This window comes from Trichosurus vulpecula, chromosome 1 (genome assembly GCF_011100635.1).
Source record: "Trichosurus vulpecula isolate mTriVul1 chromosome 1, mTriVul1.pri, whole genome shotgun sequence".
NCBI classification, from domain to species: domain Eukaryota; kingdom Metazoa; phylum Chordata; class Mammalia; order Diprotodontia; family Phalangeridae; genus Trichosurus; species Trichosurus vulpecula.
Genome location: NC_050573.1, coordinates 491,677,246 through 491,699,561, shown reverse-complemented (window position 1 = coordinate 491,699,561; position 22,316 = coordinate 491,677,246). Strand labels below are relative to the sequence as shown.

The following is a 22,316-nucleotide window of genomic DNA, read 5'->3' as shown; positions in this document are numbered from 1 at the left end:
ACAAGGAAAAAAAACTAGATAGAGGAGTCTTCTATCTGCCTCTGCAGGCAAGAGATAGACAGTGGAGTTGATTGAGGAGTAGGTGATGTCAGTGGTGGGGTTCATCTGGTTTGCACTGGTTCGTTAGAATTGGTACCTAATTTTAGGTTTGGGTTTGCCAAACCAGTTGTTAGCAGGGGCAGGTCTGTGCCCATCTTGTAAGCAATGGGGTGGCTCCTCGGCTGTGTTCCCTGGAGAACTGGTTTCTAATTCATTTGAATGCCATTCCGGGTGACATGGTGAGATCTGCACTTAAGGAAAGGCACTATTGGCAGCCATGAAGATTGGCATGGAGTAGAGAAACACTTGGGACAGGGGGCTAATTAGAAATTAGTAACAACAATCTAGGCTAGAGCTATGAACAGCTGAATTAAGGCAGTGTCAAGACATTACCCTGTGATGTCATTGGTCCTCTTAGAAAATGAGGGACAAACAACAACAAAGAAGAAATTGAATGCAACAGATGTGCAAATAGAAACAATAAGATTTGGCAAACGATTGGTATATTTATAGCAAAGAAGAGTGAGGAATCAAAGAAAGAGGGTAAGAACATGTGAAGCTAGGGGTATGCGGGTCTCTGACAAAAAACAGAGACTTTTGGAAGAAAGTCAGGTGTTTGAGAAAAGATAATGAGCTCTCTTTTGGACAAGCTGAGTGGGAGATGCTTCTGTTACATCCAATTTAAAATATCCAATAGGAAGTTGGTGATCCAGGATTGACAGTCAGGGGAGAGATTGGTGCTGTGTTCATACGTCTATTCATCATAGAATAGGGGATAGAAACCACAAAGTTGAAAAAGTCAGTGCTGAGGGTGGTTGGGTGATTAGCTAGTCTCTGACCTGTATTCAGGAAACGAAACATAAAAGCTGAAGAAAACAGCTAGAATTGTGAGGTCTAGGGACTCCAGTATCAGGCTTATCTCAGCAAATTTATTTCCCACTGTTATGTGCTTCCCTGTAAGTTGCCATGGTTTGGTAGGGGGAAAGAGAAATTCTCTCTTCCCTTCTTGTTCCACTGCAATCTAGAAGTTCAAGAGAAAAAAAAAATAGCAGAAATTGTAACAAGGGGACAAAGTTGTTTCTGTTGCTCCCTCTTGTAGACCATAAAAGGGAGGGAGAGAGGTTCTTTTGACAAGATCCTGTGTCCCCTGATTCTCAGTTTCCAATCACCTTCAAGGTAACCTCAGTTGTTGGGGACCAAGCAGTATGTCCCAGTGTATTCAAGGCAAGGTACTAGGGCAACATCTAGCTCCATGGGAGGTGATCCCTCCTTCTGATAAAGTTCCATGCCCTGTAATCATACCAGGTTAATAGCATGGGGCTCATCTAATTGATCAGAGGTTCCCCTGGTCATCCTTGCTCCTCTGTTCCCTCTTTTAAACTAATACTACCACCTAGTTCATGCCTCCATCAGTTTTCCCCTATTGTAATAGCATTCTGAGTCATCACTTTGACAACAATTTTATCTCATACAGTCCATATGCCAAAACAATCTTCTTAGTACAGTACTCTGAGGATATCATTCCTCTGCTCCCAAACCTTCAATGCCTCTCTATTGCAATTAAGATAGAATACAGCTTATTGTGCTTCCATTTACATGTTATAACAAACTGGCTCCAAATATTTGCCTTGTTTCACATTGTTCCCCTCCAAGGATTCTAGGCCAAACTATTCCCCCATCCTTTCCTGTACTCTCTCACCTCTAATTTAGCTAAGGAGCTGAAATGTTTAGAAAGTTAATTTCTTCTTCTTTAGTTTCCTCATAACAGAAATCACCTCCCCTAATTTTGACTCATATAAATTTCCAGTTACAGTAACTGTACTTTTAAATCTTAAAATAATGACTTAATCCTTAGAAATACTCTTCAGGGCCAAGCTGGGATTCTAACTTTGCAAGAAATGCTCTTCTCACTTCATTTCCTTCTCAAAACCCCTCTTTGGCTATTCCTGCTGCTGATCCAATCTGCTGAGTTATTCCAAGCAGCAGGAGAGGCATTCTGGTCGAAGTACATAAAGATGGTTGGGAAAATACTGTATTACTTATTGTTTGAACCTAGCTTTATGTGTCTAGAAATTGTCTAACCCCAAACCATAGTTCATGCAGACCTCAGAGACTGTCCAGCCAGCATGCTTGTTTTGGGTCTACCCACCCAGGTCTTTGGGTCCACACAAAATCTCGAGTTTTGTCCTTCCCAATAGCTTATGTTTTGGCTTCATCCAAATTTTATTAAATGTTTATACTTACATGCTGATTTATATCTCAAGCAACCTACATAGGTGCAGGCCACTCAGCTTGCACCCTTGTTTGAACTCTATATAATATGAAACTTAACAGAGATTCAGGGGAGAGAATCATACCTTTTCTGGCTCCCTCCTTCACTGAACCAACTTAATAAAATTCTCTCTAAAAACCTTTGTTTAGGTTTTGGGATTTGTTTTTGAACAACAAGATCTACTGGAGCATCTCACAAAGAAAAGTTCTGGTATAATCTTTTTTTCCTTAAGATCCAGCTTCAATTCCTCTTCCTCCAGGAAACTGTCCTTTACCCTCTCAGCTAAATGTGATCTCATCCTCAAAAAATTTTGTCACACCACTTGTTTTTGGCCCTCTATCTTTTTACCTTGATTTCATCTTCTGATGGATCACATGTATTTGGGTATGTGTTGCATACTCCCATTAGAACAGGGATTCTTTTGTGTGTCTGTGTGTGTGTGTGTTTGTGTGTCTGTGTGTTTTGGGCTCCTTGGAAAGGACAATGAAGTCTATAGACTCCTCAGAATATATTTTTTTTGACGGTTGAGATTACCAAATTATAATTAGAAGTTGGAGAAAATAAAGACGTAATCTTTTTCTTATCCAAATTCAAGAACCTCCTGAAATTTATCCAGAGACCATGTGGATCCAAAGTGAAGAAATCTTGCATTAGACTATTAGCTCTCTGAGGGAAGTAACTGGATAATTTTTCTTCTCTGTGCTACCAGCACCTCCTTCTGTACCTTGTCTATACTAAGTGCTTAATAAATGTGGCTTGAATCGAATTGTTCCACTGAATCAATCATCTATTCTCTTGGGAACATCTAGTTAGCTTTTCAATGGGAGTTTGGTAAAAAATGAGGCAAAAGTTTTTTAAAAAAATTACATTTAATATAAAATAAGACATTATTAATACCATAAAAATATATACTTTCCTAAATGAATAATTATGAACAGCATAAAGATCAATTATAAATATAATATAAATATAAAATAACATAAATATAATAAATATCGGTATCAATTATAAAACATTAGAACTATTCTGCTACTGAGCACAGAAGAAACTTCTCTCTATTTTTAGGCCTTACATTTTTATAAATGACAGCTTAAATTATTTTAAAAACAATTCAGTGAGGGACAGCTAGGTTGTGCAGTTGTTAGAGCACTGGCCTTGGAGTCTGGAGAGCCTCAGTTCAAATCCAGCCTCAAACACTTGATACTTACTAGCTGCATGACCCTGGGCAAATCACTTAATCCCAATTGCCTCACCAAAAAAGAAAAAAGATAAAAACAACCCAGTGAATTAATATGGTTTCCATTTGTTGCAGAAATGACAGTCCTTTTAAACTATTGAATGCTGGGTTTCAGGAAAGAGGAAACTGGTCAAGGAGCTCAAGTCTACTGAGAGTCCATTTCTTCATCCTCAGTCCCTGGGTTTTCTTGTGAGCTTGCTCATGAACAGAAAGACCCTCCTGATCTCCACTCTCATGATTTCCCAGGCACAGTGGCTGTATTCTTTATCTTGTAGGTACTGGCTTATCCCTTGGAAGTAGCTCTTCAGGGCCAGCCTGGGGTTCTCACTTCCCAAGGAAGGCTCTTCCCACTCCACATCCTGCCCAACACACCTCTCCAGCTGTTCCAGCTGCTGATCCAGTCCACTGAGCAGTTGCATGAGCTGGGTCTGATTCCAGGTAGCAGGGGTGGCATTCTGGCTGAAGATGGTGAAGATCTGCTGCAGCATCTCATAAACAATGACTGTGCCATTTTCCCTCTGGAGTTGGCTGCCTTCCATGACTTCCTTTGGGAAGTTGAAGTTGGTCCTGTCCCTCCAACATGGCCCCAGGGAAAATGTGCCCATTTGGTGCAGAAGTGAGAAGTCTTCCAGAAGGCCCTGAGTCAGGTCACAGCCCAAGGAGCAGAGGGTGCTGGAGCAGAGCAGCATCAGGGCAACTGGCAACAAGGTCCAGGAGGTCATGGTGACACTGAGGATAGTTTGGGTTTGGCTGAGCTGGGAGACCAGTGAGCCTTTGTCTCAGCTTTTTGGATTCTCTGGCCTTTAAGTCCCTCTCTTTTAAATAGTGCTGATTACAGTTTTCACTTCTTAGGATGGAATTTCCCTTTACTTTCTGCTTTCTTTTACCTAATTTCTACATGTTTTAGAAGATACCACAAAAATCATCATTTGCTTTATTTGTCAAAAGGCAGCCAAAGTCACCATTAGATATTTGCTGGATTAAAATTTGTGTGTAAAAGGGATTCCTCCTGGCAGTGTTGTATCTCCCCAGCACCTAGCACATTGTAGTGCAAAGGTAGCAGTTACAGAGTCTCACCAGCATCAACTATGAAATAGCTCTTTCCACCTGCCCATTCTTTTCATCCCCACTGTAACCACCAAAATTCAGGTCATCATCTCCTTTTGCCTATGGAGTTGCAATAATTGAATTTATATTAATAAGTTTCATTTATGCATAAATTTAAGGTTTTCAAAATGCTTCCTGCAAACTCTTGTGGACACACAATAAACCAATATTATTTTGATATTATGGATGAAAACCTAAGGTTCCCAGAGATTTAAGTGACTTTCCTAAAAATCCTCAGGTGATGAGTATTCTAGTTTACTTTTGGTCCATATCCCACTCCTTTAGTCCCATCCTGCCATCTCCTACTTTATTGTAGTTGTGTGTCTCTGCAATGCTTTCCTCCACATTTCCATCTCCTGGCATCTTTCTTGTTCGGCGCCCAACTTAGGTGTGATATCCTGTATGGTATTTTCTGTCTCCTTCCTTCCATTGTACCTGCCCCATAACAGGCAGCTCTGTGTGTGAGTGTGTGAGTGTGTGTGTGTGTGTGTGTGTGTGTGTGTGTGTGTATCAAAACCTAAGAACATGCTCTGATTGAATATTAGGCTTTGAACTGAACTTTGAACTGAAATGATTTCTAAGGTACTTTCCCCTTCTAACCTTCTAGTATTCTGTGATTAAGGCCTGTTATATAAGATAGAACCAAATTGGATCAAAAATAAGATAGGTATGAGTATATCTTCAATGAATCAAGGATGACTTTTAATAATAGTTGGGCTCAGTTTTTCTTTTCCTTATATGGCAGAGCAAAAGTGGACAATGTCAACTCCATAGATTTCCCTTTGAGACTTGCTCATATGGAAAATAGGGTGTTGTTGTTGTGAAGTACCTGCTAAAGCCCTGTCATATGGTAGCTTAGGTTGCAGTAGAGGACAGATTTGACAATTTTTGTTTTCATTTAGAATCCACTGAATCTCCCTTGGTTGGACTTTCCAGTCCTTGGAAAAACTCTTGGTTTGTGGCTTGACTTGGCTTCAGTCTGCTTTCTGAGTTGCTGATGTCATTGCATTCTATTCTGCTAAGCTTAATTTCCACTTGTTCAGTGGGGAGAGCAGTTCTTCTACTTCCATTTTCATCATACATAACATGCATTCATTTTCTAAAAAAAATCTGTTTAATCACTTGAGCTTTCGAGGATTTTCTTTCTGGAGGGAGGAATGATTGGTCAGTTTTCTGCTTCCATTTTTGTCATGTTTAATGTGCTTCCTGTAGCCTCACTGTGTTTCAGTGGAAAGAAGACTGGCTCTGGAGTTGGAAGACCGGTGTCTAAACCTGCCTCTATCTCTTTCTTGCTAAGTCGCTGTGGGCAAGTCACTTTACCTTTCTGAGCTTCAGTTACTTCATCTGTAAAATGTGGGTGTTGGCCTCAAAGGCACCTTTACAGCAATGTCTCCATAGCAATGATTACATGATCTTTTGATGTTATGGAAGCCTAGGGCATAACATGAAGGAGAAGGACAGAAACTAGGAGCAGGAAAAGAGGTTCTAGATAATGAGGATGCAGAGAGCTGGTCCAGACCCAGAACCTTTAAAGTTTTAGTGCCTAACCTTTCAAAATGGGACCCACCTTTGGAACTAACTTTTTAGAAACATTTATTGATATGTTTTGATCATCTTTATTTCTGAATGTATGTGTACATATATTTTTTTTAAAGAAAAATGTATTTCCTTCCCTCTCCATAGTAAGTTGTCCTTTGTAACAAAGGCATCTAGGTGGCACAATGGGTAGAATGCTTGGCCTGAAGTCAGGAAGACCTGAGCTCAAATCTGTCTTCAGACTCTTGAAAGCTGCATGACCTTGGGCAAGTTTCTTAACCTCTGGTTTCCTCACTTTCTTCTTCTATAAAATGAATATAATAATACCGTCTACCTCCCAGGGTTGTTGAAATTATATGTCTAAAATGCTTAGCACAGTGCCTAATACATAGTAGATGCCATGTAAATTCTACCTATTACTTTTCTTTATAAATAAGAAATAGACGAATAAAAGTTTACCATGGTTAACCAATGCATTAACTTCGTCTGATTGTATATGTAATATTCCATACTCATATTCCTCCCTTCTCCAAAGAAGGAAAGAAAATATATAAACATTTTTTTCCTGTTCTTTGGGGCCAACGTTGATCCTTAAAATTATAATGTTCACTCTTTTTTTGCTATTTATTTTGTTCTGCACGCTTATATTGTAGTCATTGTGTATATTGTGTTCCTGATTCTGTGCACTTCATTCTACATCTGTTCATTTGTCTTCCCATGCTTATTTGAATTCTCTATAGTAAACACTCCTTACATTACAATAGTATTTCATTACACTCATGTCTCTCAGTTTATTTAGCCATCCCCCCAATTGATGGGCAATTCCTTTATTCCAATTCTTTGTTACCACAAAAATAGGTTAACCACCTTTATTAATTCTTATAGGCATTTATTTTCATGAAATACAGATGCTCATGAGAGAGTTTTAGAAATTGTGATATACAACTGTGAATGACTTAGCTATTCTTAGCAATGCAATGATCCAAGACAAATCTGAAGCACTTATGATGAAAAATACCATCCATCCAGAGAAAGAATTGATGGAATCTCAATACAGATTGAAGATTTTTAACTATATTTTTCTTGGGCTTTTATTTTGATGTATGTTTTATTTTGTAACATGACTTCTATGGAAATATGTTTTATGTGACAACACAGGTATAACCTAGATCAAATTGCTTGCTTTCTCAATAAGGGGGGAGGAAAAGGGGAGAGAGAGAATTTGGAGCTGAATTTTAAAAATGAATGTTGGAAAATAGTTTTTCATGTAATTGGGGAAAATAAAATACTAAATAAATACGTATACAAATTTCTTAAAAAAAGAAATTGTGATGTAAACTTGATTTATACATTTAGTGGACTGGGCCATGAGGACCAAGACCTTTGAGCATGCATTATATATTATGCCAGGTGCCATTACATCTAAAGTCTGCCTCTAGGCATGTTAGAGGGTGGCTTTCTCAGAGTCAGAGGCTGCTCTTATATTCAATAATTGCTTTTCTGTTTGTTTATTGGACAATGATGAAAAGTCTTTTAACTGAGCACTGAGTAATAATTAAGTTGAATATATTTAGTTCAAATGAATGGAAAAATGTTCTCTTTCCCTGATGTCTGTCAGGTGAGAAGGGAGAATTGCTGTGAGCTGCTTGGTCATGAGATATTTTAGCATTTCTTCTGCAAAAATGGCCTATACATGTTTTTACTCTGCACTCATATCAGTAATCATTTTTGAGCACATACCCACATTATTACAAACATCACGTGTGTGTTTATTCATAAATTATATATGTGAGCTACTAAACTGATAATTATAAATTTTTTTTAGAACAGACAAAACTAGAAATGAAAAGGATAAAATAAATATGAAATAATATTTCATCCTAGAGACATTAGGGAGTCACTGGAGTTTATTGAGCAGGATAGTAGCATGGTCAGACCTCTGCTTGAGGAAAATCATTTTGGCAGCTTTGTATAGGATGGATTAGATTAGAGCAAGACTGGAGGCAGAGAAACCAATTAGTTTGGTTATTACCATTGCAGTAGTTTAAGCTAGAAGCAGCTAGAAGAATGGAGTGGAGACATATATAAGATATATTGTGATGCTAGAAATGGTTTGGCAACTGATTCGGCATGTGGCATGGGGGAAAGTGAGGCATTGGAGTCAAGAATTAATATCAAAATTTGGAACATGGTGAAGTTTAGAAGAGGGGTATGTGTGCAGGATTTGAGGAAGGAGGAGATAATGTAATCACAATCCATCCATGCCTGTCCGCTCTTTCTCACCGAAAGAAAAGAAAGAAAATTGTGTGTGGTCACATGTGGTCACTGGTCATTGCTTTCGATACTGAGGAGTGTCTGCTGTAGCCAGGAAGTGATGGAAGTGAGGGGAGAAAGAGGTTGAGGATGCTTTCATAGCTGCAATGAGTGTCTTGGTTATATCAGTAAGCCCTGAGAAGTCAATGCCCTATGCAACCCCAGGAAGGCAGAGAAGGAATAGCATAGGGCAATGTTTAAGGGTATAGTGTCATTTTGTTGGAGAGGACACCATCAAGATGATAGGGTGGGACTCAAACAACTGTCCCACTCTTCAATTGGTCCCATGTTCCTTGCTGGAAAAGTCAAGGCCCACCTAAAGTTACTTACTGCATGTGAGGCCAATGTTCTACAAAAATCAGTCCTTGGTTGATTGAGATGCTGCTGCCATCTACTGGTTGAAGTTGTCATGTGTTGCTTAGAGACTAGACAAATGTACCTGAGCTTTCAACAAAGATCTAAGGACACTAAGTCAACTTCAGGGAGCAAATTTCCTAAGTCAACAACATTCACCTTTTAATACAAAGAATCTCATTCGTGGAAGTCACTTAAGAATGGCTCATCTCATTGGTCTTAGAGGTGTCCCTCCCCCCCAACACAAAGGTAAAACACCATTAAAATTTAAGCTTTTGAGGATAATTCCAAGTTATTATCTCTCATTCTTCCTCACATTCTCAGGATCCAATTCCCTCATGTTGAACTTCCATTAACACGGTGACTGGCTGAAAATTTAGAAAGACATTGTAAACTAGAGATTTTCCTACAAGGAGTCAATTCTTTTAAAAATTAAAGTAATTCTTTTCATCTTTCAGGAGGGCTAGATAAGTGTTTCTGGAAGACTACAAATAGAATTGGATGTATTATTTTGTTTTGTTTTTCCAATAAAATTAAATTCTTCAGAAGAAGAAGAAATCAATTGCCCTTGGGAAGCAAGCAACTCATAGATTCAGGACAGAGTTGGTTGAATTGAGTTGAATTTAAGTAGAAAGGGGATCATATCTAGAACCCTCAGCTCATAATTCTTGTGGCATTGCCTTGGAAATGTGTGATTCAGAAAGTAACTGAATGGCACTGAATGGGAATTTTGACCCAGAGTTCTCAAATGCCCATAATGTTAATGGGGACATTTAGCAAGACAGCAGGAGAGGGCGCAGGAAGTGTGCAGGCCTTCCAGGTCTCTTTGCTGATGATTCATTGTGAAGATGGAATAGTTTCCTAATGCGGATCAGGCATAAATGGAACAGAGAGCCAGAACAGGAAGGCAAAAGTGACAGTGAGTGATGCTGGTGAGACATAAAAGCCAAGCCTTAGCATCTTCTCTCCTGTGTGTGTCCAAAAAGCTGGGGGAAGCCAATCACCGTTAATGGTCCAAACTCTTCTCTTCTTGTTCCCCTCACTCAGAGAGGGAAGGTGTAGACAGGGCAGAGGAACGTATTCTCTTTCCTATCACTGACAACCCAAGCCAGTGTTCCAAATGAACTGCTTCTCTGATCAGTTCTTATCATTTCCCTGCTTATAAATTGATTCCTGTTGATATGCAAAGTGTACAGCCCTGACTGGGTGAAGGAAGGGAGAGGGAATCTGGAGAGGCTAGAGTTAATGTTGTAGCTTTAAGAGCCAGATGGAATCTTTGGTTATTGGTAGTTTATCTATCATTTTGGAGAAGCTGTTGAGAGTTATGGCTTTTGAGAAGCTATAGAAGACAAAGAGAAAGAGGATGAAGAGATCTTTCCTGATGGAACTGTCATGCCATCTTTTGAAGAGAATGAAGGGAATTCTTGAGAAGAGACTTTAATTGATGCCCTAAGTGAAGCAAATGCTGGGACTGTGTTCTTCGAAGTGATCAGAAGTCATCTGCTGTCACAGTTATGGTCTGGATGGTTCTGGTTATAAGCTTTCTTACAGCTAAAATATTGTAAATAATTTTTGGTGTCTTTTTATTATAATTTGTTATATTGTTAGTAAATTATAAAGCCTATAACTTTGATGTTTATTTAAACTTGGGAGATTGGGTTTGGAAACACATACACACAGATACACACACACATCTTATGCACATATCTTATACATAAGTAAGATATGTATATGTATACACATCTACATATATGTCTTATGGAAAAAGAGGTTTCTCTAGTTAATTAAATATTTTAAAAAGCTGTAGAGGGTTCTCTAAACTGATAAATTTATCAAAGTTACAATTTTAATAATTAATAAGAAAATATTCAAGCAACCCCTCCAATAAGCCTAGGATTCCAGGTGATGAATATAAATACAAGGAGTCAAACAGCAGGCTATATATATGTCTGGATCTCTAACTCAGGTCCTCTCTCTCCAAATTCAATGCTGTTTCCATTGGACAAGATTTTGCTTTTCCTTATACCACAGCACCCGCACTCAGGTATAACTTGCAGTTTTCTTAGCACATTAAATTACTAATGAAGCTCTTTATGTGTACCTGCAAACACAATAGGGAAATGGCTTATTAGAATGTAAATGTAGCAATGTAGACTTTGAGTACTTTGTAGTTGGCGACTTTAAAAAGTAGAGAAAGGCAACAGGAAAAATCAGCATTTTTAGGGGGATTACTTACTCTGTTAGCTGAAGTAGGTGTTAGCATGGGATATTTTAAACTGAAATTTGATGAGGAAAGAGAAAAATACATAAAATTGAAAACTAGAAGGTTTTAAATTGAAAATTTATGAGAGAGGAAAAATGTCTCCATAAAATCTAAAACTGGATGTCATGGAAGGTAATAAGCATGACACAGAGGGAAGAATGACAGTGAAGGAACTACTACCTAAAGCCTCCCCTTTACTATAATAACCATGTCTTTTCATGGCATCTTGCACACATTAGAGATCTGTAAGGGCTGGACCCTATTTTCAACTAGTAAAAAGCAAGAGTGGGAAGGAGGAGGAGTGGTTGGGGAGGGGAGAGGGTTTCCCTTAACTGTAAGCTCCTTGAGGGCAAGAACCAGGTCTTATATTTTAAAATATAGATATGCATTTTAGAGCTCTCTGAGCCTAAATATGGCAGGGAAAATCCAGAAAGAACTTCCTCTGACTTTGCTTTCTAAATTCTTGTCTCCTCTTTCTTTTTCTGAAAACCCAAAGATAAAATGAAGAGTTCTAGAAAGCTCCAGAGAAAGTTTTATGAGTAAGAAATTTCTGAAGTAAAAAAAAACCCAACAATATACATCAAGTGCTCCTATGTTTATAGCCAGAACAACAGGGAATCATGACTCACAAAAAAGGGTGATCTGGAGTAGATCCTACACCCTCCACAGTCACCCTACCCACCCACCATCCTCACCCCCCTGCCCCTGGCTTGTAGAGCTGAGTCCCAGATTGGGCCCTGGAATTTCTGAATGAGTAATTACCATCATCTGATTCCAGGATAGTAATGAAGATTTCCTGTGTCTATTCTGGCCTCTTATAGAGCCAACCTCAACTATTGCAAAGAGTATGGTTATTTGGTCTATTTCTTTGTGTTGTACAATTATTGGCAGAGGAGGATGTGTTTCCCAGAGTTTCTGTTACTCTCTTCTATTGATACTAAAATATCTGAGTATTTATGGAAGTAGAAACCTGGAAGGAAAGTTTCATTTTGAATCTTTTTACAGTTAGGCTATGGATCTTGCTGTGTGACTAGTCCGTGTAATGTGTCTTACATATATCCATCTACCATCAATGATTCTCCTTACTTGGCTATGAAATTCATTAAAGTTATATTCCAATGTCTCTTCATGGTGAGATGGGGTGTGGAGCAGACCTTGGGTTCCTGAAGATTATGTTAAGTAGGTCTAAAGCTCTATTCAGTCTTGCCAGGTGGCAAAGGCTTTGAATGAGTCCCAGCAACTGTATGTGTGGACTATTCTTCAAGGACCAATGTCAAGGGGGCTCTTCACTAGATTGGCACATGCCACCTTTTTTACCTACAACTAGCCTCACTTGCAGAGAAGCTGGTCAATTCATTAGGACTATCAGCTATCATATCCTTCTTGACCTACAGATCAACTGCCCAGGCTTCCTGATTATAGTAATGCCATTTCTATGTAGTATTGACAAGACTATCCTATGGGGGGGAAATCATTAAATGCCTTTTGGAAATACACAGCACTCATCTTTCATTCTGGTCCAATAGCTGGGGAAAAAGGGAATGAGGGTCATCTACTACTGACTTTCCATTAAGAAATATACATTGGCTCAGTCTGATTCCCAGTTCCCCTGCTAAGACCTCAGTCAGCATTTAATGCCTATTTGTTGAATTAATTTATGGAGTGAATTTTGCACAAAGACAAGTCCTAATTGATTGAAAACCACTAAATTAATACTACTATCTATTGTGTTTATTAGTATAACATATAGCAACAGATCCTAAGTTTCAGGATAGTGTGGAGAATATTTCCTCAAAAGCATTTTGGAAAGGAGAAAAAATGTGGAAAGAGATTTGGGGGATGGGACAACAGTACTTTGATTCAATTCAAGTTGCATTTATTGAGCATCTATTATGTGTAAGACACTGCACAGAGGCTGGAGAAACAAAGAGAAAAATGAAACAAAAAACATTCTGTGGGGTTATGTGTGAATGTGTGTGAATGATACATCTTCACAGATTTAATGAGTACAAAGTATATGCAAAATGAAGCAAAAATAATTTTTTAAAAGTTTTTTTTTTGGTTGAAGGGGAAGTTGAGAATTCACCCCCAAGTGGAGGAATTGGGAAAGACATCTTTTGGGAGGCAGCACCTGAGCTGAGCCTTGTAGGCATTTAAGTTCCCCCAGAACTCATCTCTAAAGGCAGAGCAGCCCTTCTGCTGGGTATTTTCCCCACCTTTTGTTTTGCCGGTTAGCTGTAGCACCATTGTGATACTCACAGTGCCTATGGCTGCTATGAATATGCAGGCATAGTTCTGAATTGCAAAATAGAACAGACTCTCTTCATTGAAGACATAACCAAAACATTTATCCCAACACCAGAAAGCCAAATCCATCATAGCAACAAAGAAATCTATATGCATTAGCAATGCAGGGGGCACCGCCATCCCCAAGCCTTCCCTCTGTTAGGGCCTTCCCACAGCACTGGCAAAATCTCCCCCTCTCTCACTCACACTAGTTGCTGCTTTGTGTGTGTCTCTCTCTCCCAGATCTGACTGCTCTGTTTCACTTCTTCCCAGCTCTGCTCCATCCTTCCTGCTCCACCCATTCATCAAGCTCCTCCCACCACAGGCTCATGTGACTCAGGCTTCCATGTGACTCAAACAGGTCATGTGAGCCTATTCATGGATGGGAAAATCTTCAATTTGTATTAACAATACATTAGCTTTTAGTATTTTTTTTCTATCTGTCTGGTACAAATTGTAACGAGGTCCTCGACGTTGGTCCTTTCTTACTTATTAAGCTATTTCCTCCAAGAGGTAGACAGAGCTATCAAATCCTATCTCAGATGCTAATCTTCTAGGTGTCTTTTTTGTTTGTTTTTTGGGGAGGAGTCTCAGGCCAGAGAAGTTATGTACATGCTCACATGTAACCATGAATTCTCTGAGGTAACCCTTCTCTTTTGCAAGGCCAAGTCTTTTACGTGGACCACTGATTCCATCTCCTCCACACTTAAGCAGATTGCTTCCACACATGCTCTCCTCAATAATCTTCAATCTTTTGCCTCCTTCCCTGCTGTATACAAATACTCCCAAATTTCTGGCATTCTAACCACCTCTCACCCCAAAGGAAAAAACAAAAACCTTTTGCTAGTTCTTACCCTCCCCTCAGTCTAACATGTGATATTTCTTCTCCCTTTCACAGCTAAACTCCTAGTACAGATGTCTGCATCTGTTGCCTTCATTTCTTCTCTTCTCACTAATTTAAGAAAAGTTTACATTTATTTTAAAATTTTCTGTCCCAAATTCTCTCCCTCCCCTCAGTCCCTTTCTCATTTACTGAGAAGACAAGGTATATGCTATACATTATATACATAGTCTCACTAATTTTCAACTTCTTGAAATACTATTTCTGACCTCAACTCAACTGAAATTGTGCTCTCCAAAGTTTCTGTTGATCTTTTTTTAAAAACTGATTTTTTTTTATTAATAAAAATCTATTTTCTTTCCCTCCTACCTCTCCCCAACTTGGGGAAGAAAAAGAAAAGAAAGTCAAAACCTTTGTATAAAATAAGCATAGTTAAACAAAACAAATACCCACATTGCCCACAAGAGGTCCCCCAAAGCTTTAATGCTTTAAAAAGCACTAAGTCTTTTTTGGGATTCTCTATATGTATCTCAATCTGTACCATAAGTCCCTCAGTTCTTCGACCGGAAGTAGGTAGCGTGGTCCATCATGGGTCCTCCAGAACCATAGTCGGTCATTACATTGATCAGAGTTCTTAAGTCTTTGGTCTTTATACTTTTGTTGTTATTATATAAATTATCTTCCTAGCTCTGTGCACTTCACTATATATTCACTTATACAAGTGTTCTCAGGTTTCTCTGAAACCATCCCTTCCATCATCATCACACAGTAGTATGCTATTCATTCATGTACCATAATTTGTTCAGCAATTCCTCCGTTGATGGGCATCTCTTTGATTTTGAGTTCTTTTCCAACACAGAAAAGCTGCTACAAATATTTATGTACATGTGGGTTCTGGTGATCTCTTAATTGCCAAATTGAATGGGATTTTTTTCAGTCTTCGTTCTCTCTGCAGCAGTTTATGTTGTTGACGCCTTCTCCTTTTGGACACTCTCTCTACTCTGTTTTTGTGACAATGACCTCTCTTGATGCTTCTCCTTCTTATCTGACTTCTCTTTGGTTTCCTTTCCTGGTTCATCATGCACATCATTCCTTCTAAAATGGGTGTTTCCTGAGATTCTTCCCTGGGCCCTCTTATTTTTTTGCACATTCTCTTACTATTAGTGACTTCATCAGCTCCCATGGGTTTAATTGTCATTTCTACAGAGATGACTCCCAAATCCATCTTTTTTGCCTTTCTGAGCTCCAGTTGTATATCTCCAACTGTCTATTGGATATTTCAGACTGGGTGCCCTGCATCTGATTGTGTCTCTTAGGTATTCAGTTTTATTTTTTATTATAATGACTAAGGTAAATAATGTAATTCTCTGATAGCAATTTAAGAAATTTTTCTTTTATTTATCCTTTTCCATTTCAAAACTTTTTTGTGTGGGTGCTGTGGTTTTTTGTGGAGAATATTTTTAATTCTTCTGTGTCTCATTGTTGTAGATTTGCTTTCTGTTCCTGAAGTAGTTTCTGCTAGTTTTTGAAGTTTTCAGAGATGAGAAGCCACATTTTGAAAGCAAAAGCTGAAAGGGGTTTCTTTCTAGACATTTAGAAAATTTCAGCAAAACTTTTCTCCCTTTGTCAAGTGTGCCTAGAAAGTAACTGGAATCCAGAATAGTGGAAGCCAGTGAGAATAACCTATTAATAGATTTGTATAGAAACATTTTTATGATTGCTTTTCTATTTTAAAATTTAGCAGAATTCATTTTAATTAGAAAAAAAGCCCTAAGTATCTAATAATCAGGAATTGGTGGTTGTAGAAATTGGTGACTCTTTGCTGCAGTGAGGCAGCTACGTATTACCTGTCATAAAGCCATAAAGAGGTCTGCTATATTTGTGTCTGTGGTGTGGTGGTAAGCCTCCCAAGACTTGCCAAACCTTGTTTCCCACTTCTGCTATTGCTTTTTTCTTTTTCCACTTGCCCAATTCACATTGACTCTGGTAAGCTGGGTCTTCACAGTGGAGCTGCTGCTGCTCACAGAGTACTAGGGCTAAGTCTGTATAGGTGACTGTCCCCATAAGACCAGCATATGAGCTTCCATTGGGGTTTCTCCTTAACAAAGAGCCAATGGACTCAGTTCTTTAGCACAAGGCTTTACTCATATGGCATAGCAAGAAGAGAGGTTACAAAGCATTCTTTCTTCTCCATCCAGGGATTTGGTTGGTGGGTTCTTCCACCATTACACGTGAAACCCATGTTGGAGGGAGTAGGCACAGCCATGAAAAACAATGATAGTAAGGCACTTTATTGAGAAAGTGAAGCACGTAGGGAACACATTTATCCAAGGCAATTCACAAGTCAGCAACTTCAGGGCTTCAATTTCTTTCCTTTCTTCACAGGGTACTCTTGAAATTCAATTTACATGGCATTGGTGAAGAGCTCTGATGCTTAAGCTGGGCTGTCTCCTCCAAGGGCATACCATTTCCATGGACAGGCAGCTCAGCTAGGCTATTATCTTATTATCTTTGCTAGATAGATCTGCTATGGAGTTGGGTCAAACAGGTCACTGGCTACTGGGCTGGCTTCTCACCAGGCTTAGTTGCTGCTGGACTGAACTTGGCTGGTTGAGTTGTCACCAACTTGGTGTTAAACTAGACCAGCCATGTCACTTGGTGGCCAGTGAGGTCACTCAGATGCTGGGCTCTTCTCAGAATCCCTGGGCTCACTCTTAGATGGGCAGCTGCAGTGTTTTTAGCACATTTAGTCACCACATTGGCCAGGTGATACAGTGCTTTATTTAAATAGACTCTAGAGCAAGGGCACTTCGCTAGAATTGGAAGAAGCCTTTCCCCTTTGACTCTCTCAGCTCCTCAGGTCTGAGGTTTGTTGCCTCTAGGCAATAAGCTTCTCCTGTTTCCAGTAAGATTCTGCAGATAAGTGGGTAAGGACTAAGGGAAGATTGCAGCTATAGAGGGAAGTTCATTTTGATGATCTCTTCTTTTGCTATTCAAAGCTAAGACCCTTTCTAAGATATGAAAGATTATTGTTGCATCTAAAGTCCTTTGCATTTCAACATGTTTCTCTTTCTGTCCCTCTGGACTTTGCTGCTTCGCTGGAGTCTTTCCTGGACAGATTATTTCATTATGTAATGGTGGCATATGTAGAGCTCCCTTAAATGTATAGTAGCTTTAATAGATCTTTAAAAAGGGAATGACTCCACCCCTGTCACTCTCTTCTTTCAATGTGCCAAATAAGTCTCTTTCATTAGACTTCCCATGAGAGGATGTGGAGGGGTAGTTCCTTTTCCCCACCCTGGACCCTAGTGACCACTTCCACATGACTGCTAGAGCAAGGGGACTCAACTAGGTGGCTTGATCTGGGGTTCCTGTCTGCCTTTTCTTCCTTGGGATTCCTTTCCTGAGTAGGTGACCAAATATTAATCTTGAGTTAGAATTATCCAGGTTTGGAGGCAACTTTGTGAGTTACAGAAGTCTAGAAGTCCTGAATCCTTCTGATGGATCAGACAGTTTATGCTCATCCATAAACATCTCTGATGAGATGACCACAGACAAGAAGAGGAGTAGTACTTGTTGGATAGTAGACATAGAGTTTAAGGGGACAGTACAGAGTCTAGGTGAAATGTAACCATGCTTATTTGGCAGTCCCACAAATTGCCCTATAACCTCCTAATAAGGTTTAAGCATCAATTTCCAGGGGGAGTATAAACTATGGCTATCAATTGTTCCTGAATACTGTTTAAGTTTTTTTTTGGAAATTTTGAGTGTTTCTGATTTAACATTTCTTTTGTGTGCATGAAATGAATACCCGTCCCATACTCGATTTATGTTGTACATTGAGGACCTTTCTACTTCTCTCTTTGGGGAGGCCTTAGAAATATTTGAAAACCTGCACATTAAGCAACTTTTTTTGCCCAGGATACGTCCATAATTAACTAAATAGTGTGAGGGAAGAGAGTTTAACCTCTCTAATTAGAGGCCAGACTTTACCAGGACTTAACACCATCCAGAAGATGTGGGGGTCCAGATGGGTTCCTTCATGCAAATGGAGTGATTGCAGTGCCCCATCTTCTTGGGTTCAAATGTGGTTCCTATTGTTAGACCTATTTGTATGACCTTGAGTGAAGCCATAGACCTCTCTGAATTTTATCATTTCTAAATTTAAGTAGGATGGACTGGACTTTTCAGTTGATTGACTGTGGGGAATGTGAGAGACAGGAAAGAATCACAGTTGATTTATTTCCAATTCTAACAGACTCCTTGAGCTTTTCATCTTTCGTTATGTCTTTAGCTATTTATAGTTTCATTATTCCTGCCCTTTGAAGTGACCCACTTGTCATATGTTTGTTTCATATCCCCCAGCTTTTGAATGTGTGTGCAATTTTCCCTAGGCTCTGTAGTAGTTTCTGGCCATTACCTAAAAGTAAAGCAATCAAAGGTAAAATGAAACATCAAATGGAAGTTCTCTCTGAGGTTTGAAAAGAGTCAGTAACAAGAAAAATGTAGATTTACATAATCAGCCACTCTCAAAATAAGACATAAGCTGAGGATAACAATTGGGTGATGCAATAAACGAAAAGGAAACAGAATCAGGGTGGGAGGAAACCACACACACACACACAGAATGGCAAGTCCTTACTTGCTGGCCAAGTGACAAAATTGCTGAGCAGAATCAAATGAACTAGAAAACTGACCTTTCCAGAGCTGTTTTTAGTTCTCAAGGAAGTAACCACACAATTATAATAAAACCTGGTCTTTTCTGTGTACTGGCCTGGGAATCACAAGGACACGTGCCCTTAGTTTGGCTCAGATATGACAGGGAAATTCCTATGAGCTTTTAAAACCTCAGTTTTCTTCTCTAGAAAGTGAAAATCTTAACTCCTTTCCTGCCTTTCTCACAGGGCATTTGTGAGGAAGGCATCTATTTATTTTTAAGGAAATTGAGTCTCCCAATTCTGCCCAGGCTGAATGGAGTGGTTGGCTTTATCTGACTGCTGATTGTCACAGAAACTTTGATCTGGTCCATTTCTGACCTGGGCCAGTTCAGCCCTCCTTTGGCAGGTTGGTGACCCCCTGCTAGGGGCTCATCACACTGTTGCCAGACATTGTGTATACCTAATTGGCTTTGGTCCTACTGCAGTTCTCCCTAGCTTAAGCAATTCATCAGCCTTAGCCTCCCCAGTAACAAGGAATATAGGTGTGTACCACCGCACCTAGATAAGAAGGAAATCTATAAACAATAAGTGCTATATAATGTGAGTTACTATCATTGTCACCATCATTATGGAAATACCTGAAGGACCCATGATCCTGTCTATTATTCAGCAGATAGTTGCTTGAGGTACAGAGAGGCCTCATGATTTATCCACTAACCTAATTTAGGACTTTAACACCTCTCACCTGAATTAATGCCAAAAGCCTCCTAATTGATCTCCCTACCTCAAGTCCTTTGACTACCACATTAACATTCCTTAGATGATTAACAAATCCTTACTGAATTTCCAGCATCCCATTTCCTATATCCCTTTCCTTGTTTTCCACCATTCTACTGTCTAGTTTTTAATTCTCTGGCTGGACACTGTTGCAATGCAGCATGCTGCCTCCCCAAGTGAAGCAAGCTCCCACTTTCCTATTTCTCTACCTCTACCAGAAAGGGGACAGGGGGTAAAGGAGTACTGAATTCTGTTTCTTGTTGCTTGTTTGGGTGAGGAAAGGGGGAAGTGGTTTGTGGATGCTGCCTGAGACTATAGTAGTAGCAAGGAAATTGCTGGGCGGATCCCAGACCATAAGCTCATGGGTTCTCTTGTGCTGTCCTATCAGAGTGTGAGGACTGGAGGATGGGGTAAGTGTTAGGGATTAGAAATTAGGTCATGGATCAAGTTATTACTTCCTTAGGAGCACTTTGTATTTTAGCCTGTAAAGAGAGCTTCAATTACTTTATCTTTTTTTATCTCATTTTAGGGAATTTTGAGAGGTCTTGAGGATTAGAGAAAATGTTTATAGTCTACTATCTTGCTGGTCATGTGGTCTAGAAGTCTCTTCTCATAATCACTTTCTTCCCAAATTTAATGGTCATTTCTCAATTCTCAGGCATCTTGACTTTTCTGCAACATTTGATACTGCTGACCAACCTTTCTTCCTGGGTACTTAATCCCTTCTACATTTTTGTGACACTGATACCTCTTGGCTCCACACCTAATTTCTTAACTGTTTCTATATTTTTCATTTGCTGGATCATCAGTAATATCACTCCCCCCCTAGCTGTGGGTGCCTTCAAACACCCTGTCCTTGTCCCCTTTTCATTTATTTATTATGAATTAATTAATTTATTTTTAGTTTGCAATACTCACTTCCATAAGTTTTAAATTTTCTCTGCCTCCTTCCCCTACCCCTCCCAAAGACGGCATGCAATCCGACATAGGCTCTACATATACATTCTTATCAAATATATTTTCACATTATCATGTTTTGCAGAAGAATTTGGACATATGGGAGGAACCATGAGAGAACAAAATAAAACAAAACAAAACAAAAAAAGAGATCAAATAATATGCTTCGATATGCATTTAGACTCCTTATTTCTTTGTCTGGTTGTGGATGGCATTTTCTACCATGAGTCTTTCGGAGTTGTTTTAGGTCCTTGCATTGCTGAGAAGAGCTAGATCTATCAAGGTCAGTCATTGCACAATGTGGCTGTTACTGTGTACAATGTTCTTCTGGTTCTGCTCACTTCACTCAACATCAGTTCACATAAGTCTTTCCAGGTTTTTTCTGAAGACTGCCTGTTCATCATTTCTTATAGCACAATAGTATTCCATTACATTCATATACCACAAGTTGTTCAGCCATTCTGCAATTGATGAACATCCGCCTCAGTTTCCAGTTCTTGGCCACCAAAAAAAGAGCTGCTATAAATATTTTTGTACATGTGGGTCCTTTTCCCATTTTTATGATCTCTTTGGGATACAGCCCCAGAAGTGGTATTGCTGGGTCAAAGGATGGACCTTCTTTTTACTCTATATTTTCTCACTTGGTGATCTCACAGATTCCCATGAATTTAACTATCCTTTATATGTTGATGACTCTCAGCTTGTATATACATCCATCCCTAGGTTCTTTCCTGAGTTGTATCAATAACCTATTGGACATTTTGTTTTGGATGTTCCATAGGCATCTTAAACTTAGCATTTGAGAAACAGAATGCATTGCTTTCCTCTGCCTCCCCTCCCAAACTTTCCTATTTCTGTTGTGGACACCAATTCAAGTCAGCAAATATTTGTTAAACAATTCCTATGTACTAGGTGCTGTGGTAAGTTCTGGGAATACACATAAAAGCAAAAATAAAGGCAGTCTCTCACACCTTACATTGTAAAGGAAGCTGAAAAGCAGGGAAGGTGTGGTAGGAAATGTCCAGAGAGTGAGCAGAGGGGCCTGGGGAGGAATGAAGACATGACTGGCATGAATTTTTTCCTCAAAGTAGATGAACTGGCTGGAATGGCCAAACAGAGGAATAGAGGCAGGTGTTAAAGTCCAGGGGTAGGGGAGGCATCCATGGCATGACAGAAAATTCAGAGAGCCATGATCTTCATGTTATCCTGGCCTCCTAACTTTGTTTTTTGCCTTGCATATGCAATCGGTTGCTAAGTGCTGGTTGATTCAGTAATCTCAGAAATCTAATTCTTTAAACTGTGTTTAGAAAGCTGCATTTCCTTCCCTGAAACACTAGGGAGACAATCTTTCAGCGCCAACATCGCATCTTTGTTTTATCTCATCCCTAAAACTGAATTCACTTTCATTTTTGAGTTCCCTTGCATCAGCTGCCTTTTCTGTTAGTTCTGTCTTGATATTACATCATGGGGATGCTTGTGGAGGGGAAAAAACACCCGGAACAGATTTAATTGTAAAAAGGCAACATAGTTGCACATTTGGTTTGCTTTCTGATTTCTGAAGGCAATAAGTTAAAGAAGATTTTGTACAAATAACACATGTAGCCAAGATCAGAAGGAAATCAGAAAATTGGGGAAAACTTTATAGACAGTTTCCCAGATAAAAGTCTCATATGTTA

The 22,316-nt window shown here is 39.3% G+C and overlaps 1 protein-coding gene across 1 annotated transcript; it reads right to left on the bottom strand.

The window, feature by feature from the left end:
* Positions 1-3,718: 3,718 nt before the first annotated feature.
* Positions 3,719-4,270, bottom strand: LOC118833589 (interferon tau-2-like). Its single transcript, XM_036740964.1, has one exon. The coding sequence runs from the start codon at positions 4,268-4,270 to the stop codon at positions 3,719-3,721; it is 552 nt and encodes a 183-aa protein (XP_036596859.1).
* Between the last annotated feature and the right edge of the window lie 18,046 nt (positions 4,271-22,316).